The following is a 24,149-nucleotide window of genomic DNA, read 5'->3' on the forward strand; positions in this document are numbered from 1 at the left end:
GGAATAGCAGCCCTGTCTTATGACTCAGTGCCCCGGCCGCTGCCCGCCGGGCTGTGCTGTGCGGAGCTGCGGGCTTTTCCAAGAATGCCGCAGCTCTGGGGCGCGGAGAGAGCTGCAGCGGGTGGAGGAGCTCTGCTTCGAGGCTCCTACGTGGCTTCAAAATGCTGCGGGAGGGGAAAAACAAACAAACAAAAGCTTTAAAGGAGGTTCCAGATAAGAAAAGTTGTGGTTTTCCTTTGGTCTGATGGAAAACAAAAAGAGATCTGGTTGGAAATAACTTCGCAGAAGGTTGTGGATGTGGAAAAAGTTCCACGCGTTTGGAAGTCAAACTCTGCTCTGCAAACAACCTTAAGAGTGGCCTGTGATTAAATCTTTTGTGTAGTCAACAACAAACTCGTTTTATGCAACCACAACTATGATAAAATTGAATTAAATGGACCTGCTTCTAAGAAAAGGGACTGAATAGCTGAGCACTGCGTTATTCAATGAATGGAAAACGGGGAGGCTGGCTGAAACTGATACGAAATAGTTTTAGCATTCTGTTGGGCTAAAGAGCAAATCTGTGAAATCGCTGTATTTGTTTCCCCCCTGCCTCCCCGCCCTCAATTTTTAAATAGCAGCGCTCTTCATACTGTCAGGATTCAGTGTTGTGACACCCCTACTCAAAAGTTATGACAGCAGTGTAATGACAGCTACTGCCTCTTGAGAATCAATCAGGCAATTAATTTTGTAAATGAAATGCTGATTATACAAAGCTTCACATGAGAGGCCCAGTGATTAAAATCAATTTAACAAATTGTTTCAGGTGGGACTTGATTAATAATTTGCCATAAATGCTGAGGATATATGACCAGCATACCTTTTTTTTGTGTGTGTGTTAATACAGAACTATATATAACGTTTGGAGTGGGGAAAAAAACTGCAGCTGAGCGTGGTGTATGGTTCTGGCTTGTGACCTAGTTGTGATGGGCTATACGTTTTTGTGGGCACGCTGTTTTCCCCAGTGTTGGTAATGTCACTTTCTCAGCTAGGGCTTTCCCTGGCTATTAAATACATCTAACCTTTAATTTTAATTCTGCTGATAAAGCCAAGTAACTGAGAAAGCATATTCAAATCCAGTTGAATATTTATTAGGCTTAGGAGGAGTTTTTTTTTTCCTTAAAATCTGGAGCTGATGTGGAATATTTTTCCTCCTGCTGTCGCTCACTGGCTTCCAGGACGTGGTGCTTTCCCCTCCCACTCCAGGACGGCTCTGCAGGGAGCCTTCCTGCAGCACTCCCCTCCTTCCATTCGAGGCTGCTCTCTGCTCCTTCCCTGACAGGCACTATTTTTAGTACATCCTTTTCTGTCCATCTAACCCCGTGTTTGTGTAAGAGCTGTACAAAGTAGGTAAGGGAATTTTTTTTGAGTTCCAGATGGCAGCCATGCACAGTGAGTGAAGGTGTTTACTTGTCTAGGAAGCTGAGAACCTCTTTGCCAGACAAAATAGAAGTAACTGGTGTTCTGGGTGGGGTTCTGCTTTTTTTAACTTACAATTTTCTGGGTTTATGAATGGATTCTTCTCTTCCTTGTTGAGCTGCAGTATTGGCTACTGAGAAAGCCTGAGGGCTGTGACACATCCTCTGATGAATCTAGCCTGAGAACTTCCAGGTACTGTTTTTTCCCTAGCTGTACGCCTCTCTCTCCTGCCGAGGGTTGTGATTTAGGTATCAGAAATGGCAGAATGAGAAGTTGGAGCACTGGCACGTGAAGTTGAGGCGTGGGCACATGCCAAAGCTGTTGTGTTGGCAAAAACCACCCCGTGCTGACAGTTTGCGGTGCAGATGCTGGACTGTGAGTGGAAGTATCTAAAGCATGGCCATGATCTGGCAAAAAGGGGGATACAAGCAGCTGGAAGCAATGAGATGTCAGATGGCTTTAGACGTTACCTGGAAGATGCTTTTAAAGACCGTAGATCCTGCTGCACTAGAAATTACTGTTAACTTGCCTGAGAGCACTTCTGCAGCAGGAAGCAAGAGCTGTTACGTGGCTGAAGGAAAGAGGTCTCCTTTTAGGAGCATCCCAGCTGGTGTGTGTGTGGGGAAGAAGGGAAGAGAATGTCAGGTCGTTCTGGAAGAAGTTTGGGATTAGGAAAGTAGGTTACAGAAGAAGGTAAGAAGGTTGAGGCTTCAGGCATGATGGGGAAGGATGACGTGTCTTGAGTTGGCTTCAGAGCAATGGGAGTATTGTCACTGCCAACTACTGACATACGGGTAATAAAAGCGACTCGAAGGGCAGCACTCCTGAGCCGTATTGCCATGTGAACTTGTCAGAGACGTGGGATTGTTTTGGCCTTCAGGTGTGATAAATGTGTATAATTACTTTCCGATGTTGTCTTAACCTTTGCTTGCACTCATAGTGGCAACATGAAGAGATTACTTGTGTGTAGTTCATTAAAAACAGATTCCTATTCTTTGCTGTGTTTGTTGTGATTTGCTCTTCCTGTAGTCATTTTAGGTTTATCTGTCTACAAACTAGAGGATGGTTGTTTCATTGATCTTCCAGATCTTCCAGTTTTTAGGTTGTGTTAAGGGGGACCAAGAGGAAAACTGGAAAACAAGTATATCTATGTCCTTCTCCCCCACCCCACAGAGACACTTGCATGTATTACTCATTGTAGAACTTCTAGTGGAGAAGTACTTGATTCTTGGTGGGGCACAGCTTTGCTTTTCTCCTCTTCCCCTTTTTAATTATGTACTTTCTGTTTTGAGTGGAAAATTGTCTTTCTGATGTCTTCCCGCAGCTGAAATCATACAGTATGCAGAGCCTTTAAGACGAGGAAAATTAAAACTTTTGTTAAATCTCTTCCAATATATGCCTCTTCATTCACTGGATTTTCCTTCATCATAGGCTGATGTTGAACTTGGCTCTTTGTTCTTGATTGTTCCTCGCATTTGTGCAACTGACTTATTTTGCTTAAAGTTTTATTAAAGCCCAGATAGTAGACTTCCTATTTGAAAATACGGGAAGCTTGTTTGCCAGTCACCTCTCAGATTTTAATACTAATATAAGGCAGATTTTAGTATCGTGTATTCATACATTTTATAGTTGCATCTTTCTTAAATGGATATTTAAAACACGTAACAAGGGTTGTGTTTTGATACGCTTTTGTCGTGTAAAACCGTTGGCTGAGGAGTCCTTGTACATGTTCATACAAATGATGGCATTATCTAGGAATGGATTATCTTTTCCCCAGTTGCGTCCTCATGCCAGCTGTGTCATTGTATTAGAGTGAATACTTGTGATTATCTCCAGCGATAAATTTGTAACTTGGTGCCTGACCTAGAGCTGAGAGCTCCATGCCCATCTTTCTTGGAATGTCGGTAGCTGATTGTCAGCTGTCTTTATTATGAGGTTTCAAGGCTTTGGTATTAATAAGAGGCTGCTTTTTTTAATACAGAGACAGCAGCTTTGGCTGCAGATCAATGAATAAACAAAGAGTTATTGTATTCAGCAGCTCTAGGAGTTTGAGGGCAAGCCTATTGGAGAGTGTTGAGTTCATGTTGTTTTGTTACAGGCGCAAATGATGTAGCATTAGTTGTTGGGATGCACTGTGGCTTATAGTCACTTTAAATTGGTGCATTTGCTGTTGTCAGCCAAGCCAATGCTTCTTTCAATTTTTTTTGAACAAACAGAAAAGCACACTTTCTCTCTGAAGAGTAGTTGTATCTCATGTGACCACTCTTGTCTTGCAGTGAATTGCTCTGTCTTCCTCGTGTCAGGGCGCTATCATTATGCCTAAGTCCCACTGTGACCTTTGTAAAGTGTCTCCCACTCTTCCCTGCCCCAGGACATCAGTGGTGGGGTTCTTTGTGGCATCGTTAAACAGCAAGTTTTGTTTTGGGACTGTGACCAGGATTGTTCATATTTGTAAATACCTTTGAAATTTTCAGATAAAGATTTCGGTATGAGAAGTGTAATATATGATGATAACTTAGTATGTATAATACATAATGTAAAAGGAAGAGCCAATGTATCTTGGTCAGACAGCTGCTAAAGTTATCCTAGTGTGCACCTTGCCTGAGATCCGAGAGGAGGTGAGGTATCAGGGAGAGCACTGGTTAAATAGCAAGAGAAAGTAGTAATTTTTTTCTCTTCTTTTAGAAGAGGCAAAATTGAGTCTCCAGATAACTCTGGGGAGAAGGTTATTTGTTTGGTTCCTTTGGCTAGTAGAAGCAGTAGTGTTACTGAGTTTACAAGTGGGTGTAAATATTTTCCACCGCTTATAGCGGGGATGCTGAGTTCATGTCTTCTTTTACACAAAACATCGAAAAGAGGAGCAGGTAATAGAAAAAGTTTGCCGGTTACTATCTGTAGGCAGGGTAGACTTCTCTGCATCTTACCTTAATGGTGGGACTGTCAGTGTAAAGACTGGGAGTAAAATCTTGGCCCTGTTGAAATCATTAGCAAACCTTCCGTTGGGTGCTTTAATGTGCTCACAAGGCACATAATAGGCGAGGACTCTTATGAAATGCTCTGTTCTTACAAAGCCTGGTACATGTGCAAATGAATCTGATACTGACATAAGATAGGCACTATAATAAAGGGGTTATAAATTATAATATTATTGCAGACTGAAGCAAAGAACAAGACTGAGGTATTTTGAGGAACTGCAGATCTATGCAAAGTTTAAATGAAATGCAGCAAGTTGAAAAGGAGGAGCAGAGGCAGAAGTAAAATGCGGAATCCACTCAGGCTTGCCTGGCAGAATATGGCAGTAAAAACTAGGATATGCAAACTAAATTGGCAAAAATGTGTGTATTCCTGTAAAGGAAGGGTAATGAATGGGTACTGATAACTGCAATGACACTAAAATAAAACCAAAAAGTAATTAAAACTTTCTAATATAGTGTGTGATAGAATGAAGTAAAGGCATGGAAGATGTGAGAATGCACACAGCATCCATCCACGATAATACACGTCCACTGGGATTTAGAAAAATACAGTGCAGTTATACCAACACTATCACCTCTGTGAAGTGTTAGAGCGGGTGTGGAGGGGTTGGTTGTTGATCCCTACAACATGCAGAGGTTGATACTTGTCATACTGACCCTGCCACCCAAAACTTGTCTTTGAACATTGTTGGAACTAATGTTAGAAAAAAGTTATTTGAACTTCTAAATGTTAAAGGAACCTTCAGATAGGATGATAACACGCTTCTTAGCTTTTCAGAACATTGTGGATGAAACTTTCTATAAAAATAAAACTTTTAAAGAGTGCTAAAGCTGAAAATTGGGCATGCATTAAAGTTAGAAAAAGTTATAATTAAACTTTCACCTCCACTGTACAGGACACCCAGTACTCAGGGAGCAGCTGTTTTCTGCTGTTAAGTGTATGGCTCCAGGTCTTTCTTATCATGCGCTGTTCTGAAGACAATTTCTTTTCTTTTTTTTTAAGAGTTTTCTATGGTATTGATCACAGTCATATTAAATTCTAAAATCACCTCTCTAGCGAAGAAGTAATGATTTTCTTTTTCATTTTTACAGTTGGGAAACTGAGGCACTACTAAAGGAAGCTTGAGTAGCCTGTTTATGATGGCTGTAGGTCAAATTTTCTGCAACATACAGCTCTTCGAAAGCACATCTCATCAAATTCAAAAGCTGCTGCAGTTGTGTGAAGCATTTCTGCAAATTAAATTGCATGACTCCAAGTGAGGAAATGAGGGATGCATTAAACTGTTACATTTTTAAAATTTATTGTTTTAATAATTTATTCAACATTAGGTAAAAACTGTGGCAGATGGAGGGGTAGTATCCACTTTTGGCTGAGCAGCTTACGACCACCCTCATCAGCTTTCCTCATCCCACTGCATCCTGCTTTGTTTGCTACCCATCTTCTCACTTGTATAATAAATGTTGGTCCTGTAGCATGCAGCAGCCCCCGTCCCTGCGCTGCTGCTGACCCGTCCCTAGAGCAGTGACCATCTTCCGTGAAGGAAACAGGAGAAATACCGAGGGAAAACTTGTTCCCAATAGTTCCTAACTCAGTATGCAACTCTGCAGTGATAATGTTTCCTAAAGCTGGGGAGGGAGGTGGTCTTGTGGGTTACTTGGCTTTGTTAAGCCATGCAGAAATATGTTGACAGCCACTGGTAGGTGGCTGTCAAGTCCTCACCTGTACTTGCAGCACACAGACAGTCACGAGTTCATCTGGATGGAGTCAGTGATAGCAGTGGTAGGTTGCCACCCTCCATAGGGACCGACCAGTGCGTGGGATGAGATGTGCATCCTTGCTGGGTTTTGTGTAGGAGCTCTTTGATGCTAGGAGATTGCTGAGACTTCACTTATTCTTAGTTTTCATCCCAGGTTTTGTTTTTTCTTGTGGTATTGACAATAAAGTGTTCTCAGCTGTGTTTCTGGCCTCTTTATGTGTGAGTGTGCTTCAGGTGGGTGCAGTGCTGAGTTAGGCTTAGTGCCTCCCTCAGGACCAGCTGCCTCCTTGTGCTCCTCAGAAAAAAGTAGGGCTAAGATGGGCCATCCTTCTCTGACACGGCTTTGGATCGCATTACTTAATGCCACAGTCTTACTTCTCCAGTCCTAAACATGGTCAGAGGACTTTACTGTGCTTCTGCTTACTGTTTCCCTGAGGTCTTGGAGAGTGGAGAGAGCAATCAGCAGTGACAAGCACGAGTGGGTCTCTCTGGTGTGTCCCAGCCATTTATCTGGTCCTAGCTACTGCTTTCATCTTCAGTATCTCCAGTCTTTGATCGTGGTGCATTGCTTGCAATGTACACAGTAAGTTCTCAGTGTGCCCAGGTCCCCCCTTGCCCGTGTCCCTTGTTATCCATATGCAGTGTCCACAGCCCCTTTGGTTTCAGTGCTGTGTGGGTCACCTACAGCCCCCAGCGCCTGGAGGTCCAGCAGCAGCTCGGGCTCTTCAGGCCTCCTTTCTGAGCCTTCACGTCACACAAGGGCAAGAGGGGCAGCTCTCCTGGAGAGCACAAGGAGAAGCAGGAGCTGAAGAGGCACCAGGTTAGGGAGAAGAAAGCAGGGAAGAACAAAATGTCGGGGAGGCTTACCCTCCAAACCAACTAATGAACAGACAGGGGACCTCTACCACTTGGAGGTCACTTGTCCACTGGACAGAGGCTCTTCAGCCTGTATCCATTTAACCTCCTGACCTTGTTTCCTCTTCCCTTCTGCTCTTCCTGTCCCAGTTCTCTCTCCTCTGCTTTTTTAAACCCGTTGTCCTTTCTTTGGCAAATTTCAGGCCACCTTCTTCTACCTTGCAGCTCCTTTTATCTGGTCTTGCTTTGTTGTGTGCACCTCACGCTCTCTGGTTTCTTCCTCCTCTCCTAAGAATCAGGTGAAAATTAGGGGTTCATAGGGGTGCATGTTTTATATTTCCTTAAAATCCATTGTCACCCCAGCAAATTAAAATTGTCTACCCCAAACCATGGTATTCAAGAGGTATTTTTAAGTATTTTATGTAAGAACATAAGCGATGTATTCTTCTGTGACCTCATTCTAAGACATAGCTGAACTGTTTCAGCTGAATTTTCCAGAGAATTTCAGCCTCAGGCATACATATGGCCTGGAAAATTTCAGCCTAAATACTTGAAGTTTGGCAAAGTCTATACCCACCTGAAAATAGTCTTCATAATGGAAATAAAGTGTTGGACTATTTTAGCTGTAATTATCTGTATTGTTTATGGTACTACTTAAGTATTGGAGGGGGAGTGGAAAATATTACATTCAAAATTAATTAAAATTAAATTTGACTTAATTTGTTATAGGAATTGAGACCTGGAAACAATACACTGAAACAGAGGATGGGGGCAAGCAGCAGGGGAGTTGGGCTTCATAAGAATCTCATGAAGGAAACCCAAAACTTGCTTTAAACAAGGACTTATATTTGAGGAGAGGCATACAACAGGTGGTACCCAGAATGAACATGGAAACACTGAAATAAACACAGAGAAACTATCTTGGTCTACAGAAGGGTAATTTAAGTTGTCCCTTGGGAACATGTCAGAAGGTATCTCCAGTTCATCCGCTAAACTTTTACGTCTGTCTGCTCTTATTTAAAAGTTTGAGATGCACAATGGCCTAATAAAAATAAAATAATAAAAAAAATGTGTTGGTAGAGGTCAGGCGGCCTACAGTGTTTGGGGAACCATGGAATTTGAAAAGTATGAAATATAAATACTATGTTACCCAGAGACATTTAGTGGTGAAAAATAGAAAGGTCTGATCTGGCCACAAAAAAAAGGCAAATAATAAAGTGGATAATTGCTGAGTAATGCTTACCCCAAATTAGAAGTGAATGTGCAATTCTCTATGGTGGAAAAATAAAAAGGGTGGGTGCAATCCACTTCTGAAGTGCATAGAGGTGTCATGTGAGAATGAAGTTATGATTTCCACGTTTTGCAGGTGTAATATGGCAACATTTGAGATAGATATACTATATTTGGTTTGGGTCACATTCCTAGCAAACAGGTGTTGGTAGAGGTAGGGCAAGCTGGAGAAAACAGGGAGAAGGTTTGAGTTACTCCCTTGCAAGGAATAAGTAGTAAGAACAACATATAACTGTTAAGCAGTGGCTAGTTTACAGGGGAAATACCTGTCTGTGTTATTGGGTTATTGGGGGAAGGGGGGAAACACAGTGTTTTAGTAGTACAAACAGCAATAATGAAAAGAAACAGGGATGGGAGTGAGAAAGTAATTTATTGTCATAGTAACTATTACATCAGAACATAGCAGCCGAAAAGGCCTTGCAGAAGTCACATTACATTGGAAGTCTTTAAAATAAAGCTGGTCAGCAGTGCACTGTTGGAAAAAATGTACAAAATACGCCATAGGAAGGAATCCTGCTACCGGAGGGAAGGCAGACTGGTTGGATGAATTAATACACCTCTTTCTGGGGAGGGAAGGGAGGAAATCTCATTAAGATGAAACTGTGGTAGGCTTTTAAAAAGGAGAAAAAAAAAAAAAACAACAAAAACAGTTTTCTTGGTTGAATACAACTGTTTGGCACTCAGGAATTAAAAAATGGGTGTCATATTAACAATGCAGTGCTGCTGCACTTGACAAAAGTGTATTTTTTTCTGGTTCAGTTAGTCCTCAGTAATCAAATGTGAGAGTAATGCCATACAATGGTTGACACCCGTCCTGAAGCTGTTATGGTGTTGGTAAGTCCTGCCAAGAAGTCTAAAAATAAAACTTCCACCCCTCGCTTCCCATCCCCCTCCATCACTGATTTCAGTTTGGATTTTCTGAGGTCTGTTAAGGAGGCAAATAAATGTCTATGTAAATTTTGGGTTATGACTTGCATTATCATCTGGAACCTTACTAATGCATGTGATAGTGACGTGAAGGCTGTGAAGCATTGCACTTTTTTGGAAACTTCCTTTTCTTTACACTTGTCCCTTTTTTCAAGGAAAGAAAATAGACATTTTCTCAAGGTTGAATGGTTTCCCATTACATGTATCTCTCTTGATAGACATGATTTGATGTATGTTTACATGTTGAAGTCAATGTTGCTAATCAGTTTACAACAGCATACTTAATTATTTCTTAAGCTGGGATTTATTGGGTAATTATCATACCTGTCTTTGTAGGTGAGAGGCAATGTCTAAACTTGAGTGCAAAGTTCATTTTATTTATTTATATTTGAATGTAAGTCCCAAACTCACCATTCAGAAACTCACCCAACTAATTGTGGTACTTTGCCTGTTTGTATGCCATGTTGATTTTTCATCTTTTTGGGAGAAAGGGATAAAGTATTGAGCAAATGCCTGTATGACCTGTCTGTGGTGAGCGTGGCTGTGCTGACCCATTTCTTCCAGTACCTCTAAACCCATTCTTTGCTTGTGTTCACTAACAGGGCAGTCCGATGGATCCAATGGTGATGAAGAGACCTCAGTTGTACGGCATGGGCAATAACCCTCACTCTCAGACGCAGCAGAGCAGCCCCTACCCTGGGCAGTCCTACGGCCCTCCCGGCCCCCAGCGCTACCCCGTGGGAATGCAGGGACGAGCCCCGGCCGCCATGGGAGGAATGCAGTATCCGCAGCAGCAGGTTTGTGGAGAGTTTCACTCTCTTGTGTGGGTTTCCCTTCTCTCCGGCGTTGTGGCAGTGCAGTGGGTGCAAGGGAAAAATTCAGAGATAAGTTCGTCTCTTCCAGAAGGAGGGTGAAGGACTGTTTCAAAAGGAAATACCTCGTGTTGACAGCGTAAATGTTTTCTGAAACTGTGTACAGTCAGAAAAGAGGTTAGTTTGTTGCTGGTGTCTTCTTGGAGAGGGAAATAGGTCAAACATAATCAGTTTTCTTTCTCGGTTGACATCACTTGGCCTTGTGTATTTCCTTAATTTATTTTTTTTTTAATTCTTTCTTTCTGGCTCACGACTTATTTATCTAAAAGATGAAAACCTAGAGCTGGTGTCTGCACAGCAACACTAGTGTTGTCCAGTACATGCAAATGTGTTAGGTATTGATATCAGCTGTTCTTTTTTCTCCCCCATCCTCCTTTTGTAAGAGTTTTCTGTAACTTTTGTTAATTTTTTCCCCTCAATAACTCCTTCAAAAGTTAGGCTAATTTTTTGGTATCAAGGAACATGCAAGAATCTCCTTTAATCTGCTTGGATTTCACTGTTGATGATGCTCTTGTGCATTTTTTCCTGCACTTTTAAGAGAAGGGTAATTACAGTGCCCATACCATACATATTAAGGAAGATACAGTATTTTTCCAGAGTGGGACTGAAACAAATTTATCTAGAAGTTATGTTGGCAAATTTTTCTTAGATCTTTTTTTTTTTTTTTTTTTTTTAGGATTGCGAGTGTAGGCAAAAGGAGCTCTGAGCTCTTTACTATGTTGTGAGCATAGCAAGCTAATAAGTTGATGATTAATGGGAAGCAGCATTTTGTTTTGTGCAACTGACTAGTTGCAGATCAGTTTCTTTTTACGTCATTTACTGTTAAATGTAGAGAAGAAAAGAAGATTATGGACTCCCAGACAGGTGCTTGGCTAGTTCCAGTTATTTCTGTTAATTCTGTCTGCTGGTACAGGGTGTTCATCAGATGCTCAGTGAGCTAGAAATTTTCAAATACACTAGTTGAGTGAATATTACCTTTATCAACAGTTCTCATTTTTGTTCTTTTCTGTTGTTAAATAGGTATCTAGCTGTAAGGAAGAGGTTATTTCATTTAGAAATATCAAACAATAGACGTGGTTTTCACTTCAGACAGCGTGGCGTTTTGTCAGTCATAAAGGAGGAGAAACTGGTAAAAGGAGGCCGTAGCCAAACTAAAGTTATTAAAACATATTTTTAATTTAAAAATGAGTTATTCTGCGTTATGTGGAGATGAGTGTTGAATTTTCACTTCATTTGCTAATTGCTTGCTAATTGTAAATTATCCGTCAGCAGGCAGTGACCTGGCACAGCGATTGGCTGCGGGCCCTATCTGTCTTCTAACGGCATTAATGTAATTGGCCGAGCAGCAGCACGGTTCTGAGCACTAATGCTCTTCGGGGGGAAAAAGCGAGAGGATAATTATGACATTGAATTTTTATTGAACGGACATCACCACCTAGGCATGGTTTTGTTTTGGACAGCCTCCAAAGCTTCGCGTGTTTGGTTTGTGAACCTCTAATGATCTGAATCCAGTTCTTTTCATATTGCTCGTATATTACCACCTTTCTACAAAGGATTAAAATGCAGGAATGCAGGTTTGTAAATTGAATTGCCAACTTACCAGCTGAGTGGTAAGTTGTCTTTGGCACAGGATGCCACAGTTTGATTCCTGGCTGGATTTTTACTCCTGTGACATGAATATTAAATAAGGAGAGCCTAGCTTTGCTTGTTAAAATTGGCTGCATAGCATGTGCCTACTTCTAGATATAATATATATAAAAAAAATAATCTTGCCAAAAGTTTCAGAAGATGAATCTCAGCACTTTCTGAAAATGGGAGTCCTTCACAGTGTCACATTGAATTAATGAAAACCACAAGACACTTCCGAAAGCTTGATCGGTTAAATCATCCTGGGCCTTTAGCATACACCTTCTTTGGTTTTAAGTATGGTGCAAAAAGGGCATTGGGTAGGTGGGTTATGAGGGTGGAAAGCCACACTGTAGGAAGGGAGGGAAGCATTTCTGAGGGAGGTTGTTCTTATTTTAAGTTATAGCTCGCTGTTTCCCAGAGATAGCTGAGGGTGTCAGTTCCGTTTCCGTGGATGGAACGAGCAGGCTTTTTGTTAGGCTGTAAAGATATTTGAATCTTGAAGACCTTGAAATGTTAAGTCTAGATCTTTGTCAGTCAGAGCTGTGGCTTGAGGTGGGAGCTATGGGACTTGACAGATTTTAACTTGCAGGCTCTGCTATAGGATGCTGCAAGTGCAGAAACAGATGGAAAAACATCACCCTAATGATCAACCTGAAATTAATGAAAATGAAGGGAACTGCCTAGATGTAGGTAGCTGGTGCGGTCATGCTACAGCAGGGAATAGTGTATTCCTATTGGAAGCCTTCATTACAGCCTGCAAGCCAGAGGTGGAGGAGAGACACGTGGGGAGGGAGTCCTTTGACATCAGAAAGTTTAAAGAGTGGAAAAGATGAAACGCCATTCTGCCTACCTGCAGCGTGGGTATTGAGCATAGTTTGCTAACCTGTTGAAAAAGTGGTCTCTACATAATGCAGCAGACATCTTCTTCAGACTTCTGTTTGTTGTAGGCATGCTTGGTAATAAAAAATTTTGAAATAAAACCCCAAACTTCCTTAGAATTCTGTGTGGAAATGGTCAGGATGATGAAGGAAGTGCAGAAAGTACGGGTTGGATATGTTCTGTGAAATGGCTACAGCATTTTGTCTGATAGTAAGGGCATGTCCAGTTAATTCAGTATGGGTCAAGTAAATACGTAAAGAATTCTGGACTGATTTCAGTAAAATTGTCTTCATGGGTTAGAATATTAAAGATCAAATGAGTTTATAAAGTGTACCTGCATAAAAAGGGAAACATAAGAGAGGAAGATATTACTAGAAGCATCATATGCTTTATTTGTAGGGTTGCAGACTCGATAGTTCATCTCTCTTTTGGCAGTAGGCAATAGATGTGGTTGATGAATTACTTAACAAAGATGGTTTCTTGATGTTGTTAGGAAGCTTAGGTTTTCTTTGTTTTCCCTCCATTCAGTGGGAGGAGAGGGAAAGGAGGCAAGGCAAACCCAGCAGCAAGTTCACCTGTGTCTAGGTTGTGAGTTTTCAACATGACTGAAACACAAGTTGCAGCAAGGCCAGTGTTTGCATCCCAGGGTTTTACAATGCTGGTCTTGCATGTGAATCTTAATACTGCTACTTCATGTACTCTCCCTTCTGGTTTGCATAGGAGGAATGCAATTTGGGGATTACTAGCACTCCTTTCCCAGGGCATCAGGGAGATAACCGTATGTATGTGAAAACAGAAAACAACCACATACTTTCAGTTTAACTTTCACTTTCTGAGCTCTCAGATCACAGAACCACAGAAGGGTTTGGGTTGGAAGGCACCTTACAGCCCACCCAGTGCCACCCCCTGCCATGGGCAGGGACACCTCCCACCAGACCAGGTTCCCACAGCCCCATCCAGCCTGGCCTTGAGCACCTCCAGGGATGGGGCATCCACAGATCCTCTGGGCAGCCTGTGCCAGGGCCTCACCGCCCTCACAGTGAAGAATTTCCTCCTAACCTCTAATCTAAATCCCCTCGTTTTACTTTGGAGCCATTCCCCCTTGTCCCATCATTGTATGCCCAAACAAAAAGTTGCTCTTCACCTTTTTTATAAGATCCCTTTAAGTATTGAAAATATGCTATAAGGTCACTCCGGAGCCTTCTCTTCTTCAGGCTGATAGCCCCAGCTTTCTCAGACTTTCTTCAGATACATCTTGGAATTGCAGAGTGATGTCAAAATTAAGAAGACTAATATGCAGGGATACTTAGCAACTTCATACTTCAGGCATAGTTTTGCAATGTATTTCACTGTAGGGTGAATATTTAAGATCTGATTAAAAAAAAAAACATTCTTTTTGTTTAGCTACTTATTCCCCCTCCCCACCTTTTGGACCTTCACCAAGTTGGTTGTGACGCCCTAATCAGTTTTCCAATTTTGATTCCGATGCCCTTTCAAGGTGTTTTCTGTGCTCTGTGCTGTGGGAAGTGTTCTGATACTTTGTAAAAACATTTACATTAAAACTGAGAGTACCTACTAAAAGAAGGTTTTTCTGTCCTTGTCTGATGTTGCGTTTCCAGGTTAATAGCATGTAATACTTTAGTTTGTGCTGAATTTCATTAAGCTTAAAAATCAGCTCCTTGTAATATGCTGTTTGTGTAGGTTTTGGAAGTTTGTAGCAAAGTCTGAAGGCCTGGATTTACGAGTATGTTTGAAAGAATTGAATGGTATGATGTGGCTGTTTAATCAGATGATCATTGCCTAATTGATTTTTTTAGGATGCATTAAAAATTCTTGTGTACTTGATGGACTGGAACAACAACTCATTGTGTAAATAGGATCATGTTGCTATAACGCATGGTAAATTCCTTTATGAAGGAGAGTTGCATGGATGTGTACAATAGCCATTTCTAATAGCTGTTTAAAGTGCAGTATTTCAGTACTTTTTCACTTCAGTACTCATCATGCACTCATCTCAGAGCCTTGAGCCTGCTAGCACTAATTCAGTTACGAGATTTGAGCCTGTCTGTTCTTTCTTTTTCACTAGATAAATATTGTAGGATACAACTGTGCTAGTCACTTGTCCCTTTCACGTTTCTTGTATTCTTGATTTGCAGAACGCAGAAATGAACCTTGTCAATGTCCCCAGTTTTAAAAGTGGAACTGTAAATATTCAGAGAAATATTTTTTCTCTATCTTTTTTTTTTTTTTGTACAGATTTTTTGAGTATTAAGTAAGGAAAATTTGCTTGTTTTTTGTTTGTTTTTGAGGTCTTATGTGACAGATTTCAGCTAGGAGTAACTTTTTTTTAAAGGTGCAGAGAAGTTACAAAACCTCTGGGAATGTGCAGCAAGGATTTATTGTAATGGAAACTGCAAGTCAACCAGAACTATAGAAGCACCAATGTGATTACCTCATTTAGGAAAGGGTTTACAGTCCTCATATTGGGTAATGTCCCAGATTGGAAATGTCGAATTTACGCCAAGGAAATCAATTGGCTATTGGCTTGGCAGGTAGTTTTAAAGCTAGCAAGCGCAAATGTGTTTACTATTGGGTGTCTGCTTGTGTGTGTTATTTCTGAAATAATTTTAATTCTGGAAGGTTGAAATATGCAAAGAAATTGAGGCTGACTGTAAAGTTTTTTTCTGTGAACTATTAACTGAAATGTAGTGCATGTATACGGTGAATGCTAGTCAAGTGGTATGTTTGTTGTCTTGTGTGTGTGCAATTGCCTTCACCAGCTAGAGAATATTGAATAGATTGCAGTTTTTTGTGCTCCCGAGCAGCTTTTAGCACAGATGATGTTGTTATTGGTTAAGGGAGTAGATATACGAAATAAGCAGAGTTTTCATTTCTTAGCCTATTTATTTTGCAAGGGCAGAGAATGAATCAATATGATTGATTCTCAAAAAGAACTGGCGGAGGACAAAGCATTGAGACGTGTTGCCTTTTCGTAAAGACCGATAGATGCATTTCATACACGCACATAAAAAGAAATTGTGAAGCTTTGATCATTGCATGCTTCAAAAATTTTTTTTCCCCAGGATTTTTGCTTGATTTGCCTTGGGTGTGGTTTTTTGTTTGTTTTGCATTTTTCCTGGACATTTAGTTAGAGCTCTGATTAGCTCATGGGCCTTCTTTAGTAGTAAGCAGAGGTTGAAAATCTTAAAGATGAGTTTTTCTCAATTTTATCCTCCATTAAAAACATAATATATCGAATGAAAATAATTTCTCAGAATTCTTGATTTGAATGACGTGTCTGCTGTTCTGTCAAACCGCTGCAAACTGCCAGCAAAAAAGCTGTAGTTGAAATAAATAGAAGAAATACTTCCTGGAGAGCGTAAAGTTTGAGTCCTTCCTTTTATGAATCAGAAAAAGGGGACAAGAAGTCACAGCTATTTGTCTTCCTTGTAAGGTCATCTTTAAGAATGGATCTTTTGATGGTCAAGTGTTAATAATTGCAAAGAAAAGTTGGTGCTCTTTGTCATGTAAAGGAATGGGTTTTTTAAATTTCAGATTTCAGAAAATGCTAAATAGTGTGCTTGTGCAGACTGTAGGAAAATGTTTAGTATGGTTCTTTCTTTTCGGTATACTAAGCCTCATTGACTAAATTGAAAAAAAGGCTGCTACTTTAGTTCATGGCAGGATAAGGCTTTATGTTGTATTGTCTCCGTTAGAATTATCCCTTTCATTGAGTGTAATTCACTCTATAGAGAGAGGTGAGCACAGATTACAGATAATCACAGAATCAAATTTGACATAAGTTTCAGGTCTTTATGGTAGCTTAGCTCTTCATCTTAATGCTGGTCATCTGAGATTGTTTACCGAAGGAAAATCCCTAAAGTAGTGGAATTGCATTATTATGGTAAATAGAAACATTTCAGTAGCTTCTATCATTTCTTTGAAACGGTGCTTAAAAAAAAAAGTAGGATGAAAAGGAAAAAGAACTGATTCTTCAACTGGTGATAGGCTGCTTGGAAATGAGACAGGGTTGATGTTTTTATCTGTTCACTTACTGATGTTCGGTAAATGCTAATTTTTATATCTGTCCTGGAGTAAGCAGCAGCTTACATTTGTATAGCAAGTGTATAAGAACCATCAACATACTATGCCAAATAACAAATTATTTTTGTTACTGCTAAATGATTGTACTTTGTGTTGAATACTTAATAGCTATAACCACATATGCAAAGCCCAGGGGTTGGTGCTTTGAAAACGGTGGCTGTTAAGGAAGCAGCAGTTATTCTGATATTGAGAACTTTGTTTAGGAGAAAAATTAGCCGTCAGCCCAAATTGGAGTTAGGTAGGAAATAGATTTTGGTGATCAGAAGTGGAGAACAGAGGGTCATTTGCTGCTTTGCTGGGAAGATAAAAAATCATTTACTTGTGAACAGCTCATTTTACATGGAAGCACAGGACGGGAGTTTATTTACATTTGAAGTTAAATAAGCATCATGCTTTAAGAAAACTGTGCTTCATTGCTCTATTCAACAGCTGCCATGCAGTGACTGTGCCAGGAAGGTTTTAAAGCGTAGGTAAGGAATAATGAATTATTACTCTTATTATTATATTTATAGTAGTTTTCTGTTAATAATATTCATCAAAGAATAACTGGCACTCCAAACTACCAAAATTACATCCAGACCCATTATGAACACGTTAAGATTTTTGTAACCATACTTTCTGTAATGTCCCTGGGGGGCTGTTCAGTATATATATTTTTTTAATCTTCTTCTAAGTTTCTCAGAAGATACTATCAATTGCCCATAAATTTGAACTTGCTTAGAGGATGCAAGGGAGGCAATAGAATTTGCTTTTTTTAAAAAACAGGGAGTGTGTTTCCCACAGCTGAAAATAGGGCAAAAGATAAGAAAGTGAAACCTCCCTGAAGTTGATGGGAAATCTGCTGTGACTTCAGAGCCCATGATTTCACTCTATATATGTTTGGGGTTGTTGGGTGAATTGTCTTCAGCTGATAGCAACATATGCAGAATCGCCCCTTTAAGTCAGTTAAACAATTTCAGACTGAAACAGGTCAGTATCCTTCACTTTAGTGACTTTGGGACAGTCAGGTAGCTTTCTTCTTGGTAGGATAAACCTCTCAGAAATATCAGATATTTCAGGAACTCACAACCAGGCTCTCATTGTTACCAGCAGCTTTTTTTTTTTTTTTTAAATGTTAGATTTAGCTTCAGCCTAAGTTATGTAAAAAGTAGTTTCACAGTAGTATTTTAAAAGTTGCAAGAAACGGAAAGCATTTTCCATGCCTTTTTTTTTTTTAAAGTCAGTCTTAAATGACATGGATTCCATGCAGTGTAATCAAAGCATGCTCAGTGACCTGCTTCAGTGCTGTATGTTTTATCACCTAAAACATTAAGCTTTTTTGTGGAGATAAATGAATTATAAAATCTCTTATAAAGAAAACAATTTTAAATACGTTTTAAACCACATTATCCTTAGGTCACTTTTTCTGAAACCAATTGTATTGCTCCTTATGACTATATTAACTGGAGGCATATAAAGATCCTAATGTAAATACTTTAATCTTCTGGTCATTTATTGTTTTTCAAGAACAATGAAAAAAAGGTTTGAGAACTTAAGGAATAATTTCAGTGTACAGCTCATTCAATTTTTGTAGGCTTTTATTTATATGTTACCTTGTGTGACCCCATTTTTGGGTGCCTCTCTCGTACTTATGCATTTTATTCATTGCTTTGCCTGGAATAGAACAAATGTGTTAAATGCTCGCATTCTAGCTGGTAAGTGTTTGATCTCTGCATCTTATAAAGCATTTTGGGGGCGGGGAAGAGGAGTGTGGAGGAAATCAGTGTCTGTTTTGTTTCTTTGTGTGCTCCATCCTTTTCTTCCTCTTCTGAATGTTGTCACTTACTGCTTTTTGCATTCATGTGCTAAGAACAAACACAGAACAGGTAATGTAGTGACTGGACAATATTAAAAATCTTATTTGAATCTTATATTGAAATATGCCTTTGGGAAAGTGAGTGAATTTGGCTTTGTTGTATATGTCAAAGGGACAAATTGCTCTTGTTATTAGTATGTTTCACAAAGCAGTGATGGAGAGATTTCTGCTTATTTCTTGGCAAACTGTAATATAGCATGTCTTTTGAGACAAGAATCCAATCAAAATAAACAAGGTTTATATGGCCACTCAGGGAAGATGTTGTTTTAATTATAGAAGTGACATTACTTATCTTGACTCTATGTACACGTGTGTTTTACAGGCCCGATTGGCAAATGCATTGGCATAGGACAGGTTAGCAAAACTGCCTCGTTCTTTGCACTGGGTCACCTTTGTGCCTGAGCTGTTTTGCTCTGTGCATGTGGTCTTCAGTAAAAATAAGTAGGTGAGGATTGATGCCAAAAACACATTGAATCTGTGCATAGAGAAAGCAAGCAAGGTTCCTCAGAAAGCACCTCTGCTGCCTTGGAGCTCCTGTTCCCCCTTTTGAGAAGTGCCACTGCGTGTCTCTGTTCTTGTTCCTAGCTTTCTCATCTGTCAACATGAAATTTGGTGTCTTTCGTACTCTTCCAACTTACTGGAGAGTATTTAAAAGGACAGACACAAATTGACTGGTTTCTGTTTTTTTCATTGGTTTCATTTTATTGCTGGTTGGCAAAACAGAAGAGTATCAGAGGCCAAGATATCCCTCTACAGAGTTGGGAAGTGTGTACTTAATAGATTTATGGTCGTTTTATGTTTGGAAAGTTGTCCTAGGAAGGAAGCTATTATTTTAACTTCAGCCTTAAGTTCTGCAGAAAGTGATACTTCAGGCTTTGTGCTCACCAAGGAGAAAGTCATATCTGATGTTAGAGAGCAGGCAGGTGGGTTTTCAGCCGTCCAAGGTGATGCTGTGAAAAAAAAATCCCATGTATCCTTCTCAAATTGAAGATTAAGGTTTATGACCTGAGTAAATGTTGAAGAGTAGATTCAGAAAATGCCAAGACTGTGAGGATACTTGGCCTTTCTTTCTTGATTTTTTTTTTTACATTACAGGAAAAAGAATGTTTTCTAACATTGCTTTAGGCCTATAACTCAGGGGTTACAAGAGGAATATAACCATAAAAAGTAATTGAAGAATATCCAGGGAAATATTATATATACTTGTGTTGGCTTTTCTTTGTTCTTTCTTGTCATCTCATTTTTGTCCTTCACATATATAAGTAACTAAAAATATGTTCTTATTCTTGGCATGCATTATGATCCTGTATGGCAAAATAAAAACCTGACTAAATATCACAGCCCCGTGTACGTACATATGAGTTGCTCTGTTTTTACTGGAGTTCTTGCAGACAAATCTAAAGCAACTCAAACTTCTGCATTCTGTAAAACTGGTTTAAAAAAAATAGCCCAAAGGATAAAAATTAGTTATTAAGGAACCTTCTTGTAAGCCTGTTTATAAGAATGTGGAAAGATGCACACTGCATGTAGTGTTTTACTTAGTGCAGAAAACAAGTTTTTACTTGAAGAGATTGTGTCTACATATAAGAAATACTTAAGTATTCAACTTGCATCCCTAGGTTAGAAATGACTGTGCCCTGAATCCTTGCATGTGGTAAATTTAAGTGTCCTCAAGATTCTTACATATATTTGCTGAAAGAAGGGACAAAAAATTTGGCACTTGTTAATCCTGTAGTAATAAAATGCTATAAATTTATTGCATTGTGGTTTTCTTATGTACTTTTTATTGTCTCAGATGCAAAATTTCGCTAGGTGTTTCTGAAAATGCCAAACAGCCTCTGAAAAGGGGGGTGCTAGGTCTTAAATGGCAGAGTTTGGTAAAAATGGAAAGGAGAAGACCACCAGTAGGTAAGCAGTATCAGCAGCGCTATCGCTGATCATGTAAGGAGTGATCACCCGCTCCGTGCATGTCAATAAAAACGCAGGAGAGCACCTTTCTTGACATGGGGGTTGCTGAAACATCAGTGTTGTCTCTTTTTGTAATACTCCTGTGGATGTTTTTGCACAAAGTGGTATCTGTCAGAGCTTGAAATGCTCTTGCGCAGTTCCCTTTGAACAGGTAGCTCAGGACAAGTTCTAGCACATAGTTACCTGACATGGGGCCGCCTACTGCGGGGAAGGAATGTCTTGCTTACATGCATCCGAGCTGATGTGCTCAGAACTTTGCCAGTCACTTTGCCGTTTACATATTGGGCTGTAAATAATTACTGAACTTCCATTTTGAATCGCTGCTTTCTTCTTTTTTTCCCTCCTCCCGTTAAGGGAAGACAATAGCAGTGGGAAATTCTGAGGATGCTGTAACAGTTTGTGATTAGCCTGGAGATATTTTTGTGGCGAATCTAATGTAAATCTGCACGTTTCTATTGTATGCTGTCTTTGTTTTTTGAAATGCACTGTTTACTCTCCCTATGTTGCTTTCAGGAGTAGTGTTCATCTAGTAATGCACGTGGTGTGGAGTATGTCAAATTGCAGTTGAAAACAAATATTGTGAATGACTCACCTAAAGGATGCAGCGAGAGTGCTAAGATTGAATATTTTTCCTTTGAGATACCTTTCTTTGTTATTTTCATACACTCGGCGATAGATTGTAGCTGGTATTTGAACAGTGGCTTTATTCAAAGCGTAGTCTCGTTTTTGCTCACTTGTGGAGTTCTTTATGCTGTTCGCGTCTTGTTTTGCAAATTGAGATATTCAGACCCTGGAACGTGATATTCTGTGAAAATCCCAGTTGTGCTGAAAAAGGCAGAATGAATTGGGTGACGGAGACCCTTGCAAGGACGTGAATTCACTCTTGTCCCATAATTTTTCCTACAGTTGAAGTCAGGGTAACTGCTTATGGGAGTAAGCAAGGTACAACTGTATTTTTGTGCCATTATCTTGATGGATTTCCTCTTTTTTCTTTTTTTTTTCCTTTAAGTTTCCTTGTTTGGGGCAACTTTTGCTGTGTGGCTGCAGGTGAAATTAGCCTTGCAAATATATTTATCAGCTGAGGCATGAGTGTACTTCTTTGCCCTTATTGCAATGTTAATATCGTTAGTTACACTATACTTGCTCATGAAGAAAAAAATAAATGAATCATAGGAGCCTGCAGCATTATTCTGCGCAGTTGTTGTGGACACGTGGTCAGGCTTCTGTTTGCTGTCCCCTCTGTGTGAGGAACCGGTGTCACTGGGGGGGACAACACATTTGTGTTTGGGAACGCCACCACTCACCCATGGGTTTCCAAGACCTTGAGTGAAATTTGCCTGAGGTTGTGCAATCCTTGTCAATTTTGCCCTCATGGCTGCGGTACATCGAGATGTGCAGGAGGCTTTCTGCATTCACAGGTAGCCAGGGAGAGGCTTCTGCTGCCCCCACTTCCTCTGGCAAGCTGTTCTCAGAGTAACTTAGTGAAAAGACCCTGGTGGTTATCAGCTGGTCTGCCTCAAGGGGATACATGTCTCCCTTCCACGTGTGGGGCATCATGCTAATGCAGTGACAGTAGGCTGAGGAAAAATCTAAACCCAAGCTACAAAAAGTGTATCTGGATACAGAGATAAAATGGTGGTCACTTTGATGGAGCCACGTTTTCATAACTGTTCGGAAAAATGACTACCATGTGAAGATAAGAGTGCAAATGTAAATCTTGAAGCAAACAAACAAAAAGTTGATGATCCTTCTGAATGAAGCTGGTGATGGTATATGACTGTCTTGATGCTGCAGTTCAGTGTTTTCATCTGGACTGGAAACCTTTGGACACCTCACTTTAACGCTGATTTAGAGTCCTAAATCTGAGACTGTGTGGAATATTGAGGCAAGGACTTCCTTTGTCTGGTACAGAAAAGTGAGGGAATGCATCAGAGAAATTCCAAGGTAAAAGAATTAAGTAGATGAAATCCATGTTGTAGGATAGGAGGGCTTTGTTGGAGCTGAACTGCTTAAATGGCTCCACTGGCTGGAAAATAAACTGAGACAGGCTTTTTCTGGCCCAAGGAGAGGAAGGTATGGGTCACACTTCAGAGTTGGTGAGATTCCCAGATGATGATGTCCAAGGGACGTTTCCAAGTCTCAGAACTTCACACAAGATAGAAGAAAATGTACTTTTCCCATTAGGTACATGAAACCTAGGCAACAACCCCCTACCACCAGAAGCTACTTCTGACTGTCTTTTGACTTCTTTTTGGAAGAATTCACGATAGTAAGGTAGGTTATGATGCCCGTTGCCAGGAGGCCGCAGCCTGTAGAAAGTATCTTTATCCGGTAGATGTGTCTGAAACAACTTCCTTTCCATTAAGCAAAGCAGAAGCAAAGGTGAAAGTTTCTGGAACTGACCTGCTGATATGGTGGACCATAAAATGTAGAAAGTTTGGGGGTTTTGGAGAAGCTAGCTATCATCTGTGAAGAGAAGGGAGCGTGCTGGGCTGGGCTGCTTCCCATAGATGAACCTATTTGCTGAGGCCAGGGCAGGTGGAAGGACTCCAAGCTAGAGCAGTAAGGGTGGAGGGTAAAACTAAAGCTACAGGTAAGCACACATGGAAATCTACCTCATGGCCTTGTGAACAAAAGTGATCACAACTATTTAATTGCCTATACTCCTAATGTTGGCAGCAAGGGTAATAAACAAGATGAAGAGAAATTTCTCATTTGCGATTATAAATTTCATCTACTTGGTAGTACCTGAAATCTAGTGGGAAGGTTCCTGGGACTGGAATGTTAACATAAACGGTTATAACCTATTTAGAGAGAATTGAATGGGTAGAAGGGGAGGGAAAGTGGTACTCTATATCAAGAGCGGTATTGCGTATTTCTGAATCACGCAGTGCTCAAAAGCAAATGATTTTAAATGCTTCTGAACTACTGTCCCAGCAGAGAAGGCTTGAGATCAGGGTGATAGCTACTATCTGCTAGATACCTCTGAAATGAAGTAGAAGTGGGATAACCAGTTCCTTAAGAATGGTACCTCCTGCTGGGGAGCAGAGCACAAAAAAAAAGCAAAAGCTTTGAGATTCTTTTTTTTTTTTTTTTTTTTTTTGAAAAGCGTGTGTGTGTAAATGCAGGTGACAATTTATCTTGAAATGCTTTGTTTGACACTGAGGAATTCAAAGGCAGATGAACTTGTTACATGGCTAAATTACTTTTTTCTTTTTAAAAAAATAAATAAAAGAAATTAAGGACCACAGTTTAACTGTGTTATATAGAGAAATGGTTGAGCTCAAATAAGGAAAGCATAATAATGACTGTGGATGCATGGAGATTTGCAATTGTACTGTGTACGCTTAAAAACATGTGTCTGTTACTTTCAGAGAGACAGCTACACAGAGATGGAATGGACGTAAGCTAAATCATTTGAGAGAATTTTTTTGTTCAGTTTCTATAGACGATACTTGGAAATTGCTTAAAGGTATTTTACAAAATGAATAATTGAGGGAAAACTTAATTCTCCCCCGCTGTTTCTGTCTCCAGCATTTGTCAGAACTGTAGAACTAGTAGGAAAAAATACTGTCAGCTC

At 40.1% G+C, this 24,149-nt stretch overlaps 1 protein-coding gene across 7 annotated transcripts in view; it reads left to right on the forward strand.

The window, feature by feature from the left end:
* ARID1B (AT-rich interaction domain 1B) overlaps nt 1-24,149 on the forward strand; it is a 320,528-nt gene that overhangs the window by 22,220 nt on the left and 274,159 nt on the right. For all 7 annotated transcript variants that reach the window (XM_068677174.1, XM_068677171.1, XM_068677175.1 and 4 more), the window contains exon 2: nt 9,865-10,059. In XM_068677174.1, coding sequence (XP_068533275.1) covers nt 9,865-10,059 — 195 coding nt within the window. The remainder of the gene's footprint in view (nt 1-9,864; nt 10,060-24,149) is intronic.

Source organism: Anas acuta, chromosome 3 (genome assembly GCF_963932015.1).
Source record: "Anas acuta chromosome 3, bAnaAcu1.1, whole genome shotgun sequence".
In the NCBI taxonomy this organism is placed as follows: Eukaryota; Metazoa; Chordata; class Aves; order Anseriformes; family Anatidae; genus Anas; species Anas acuta.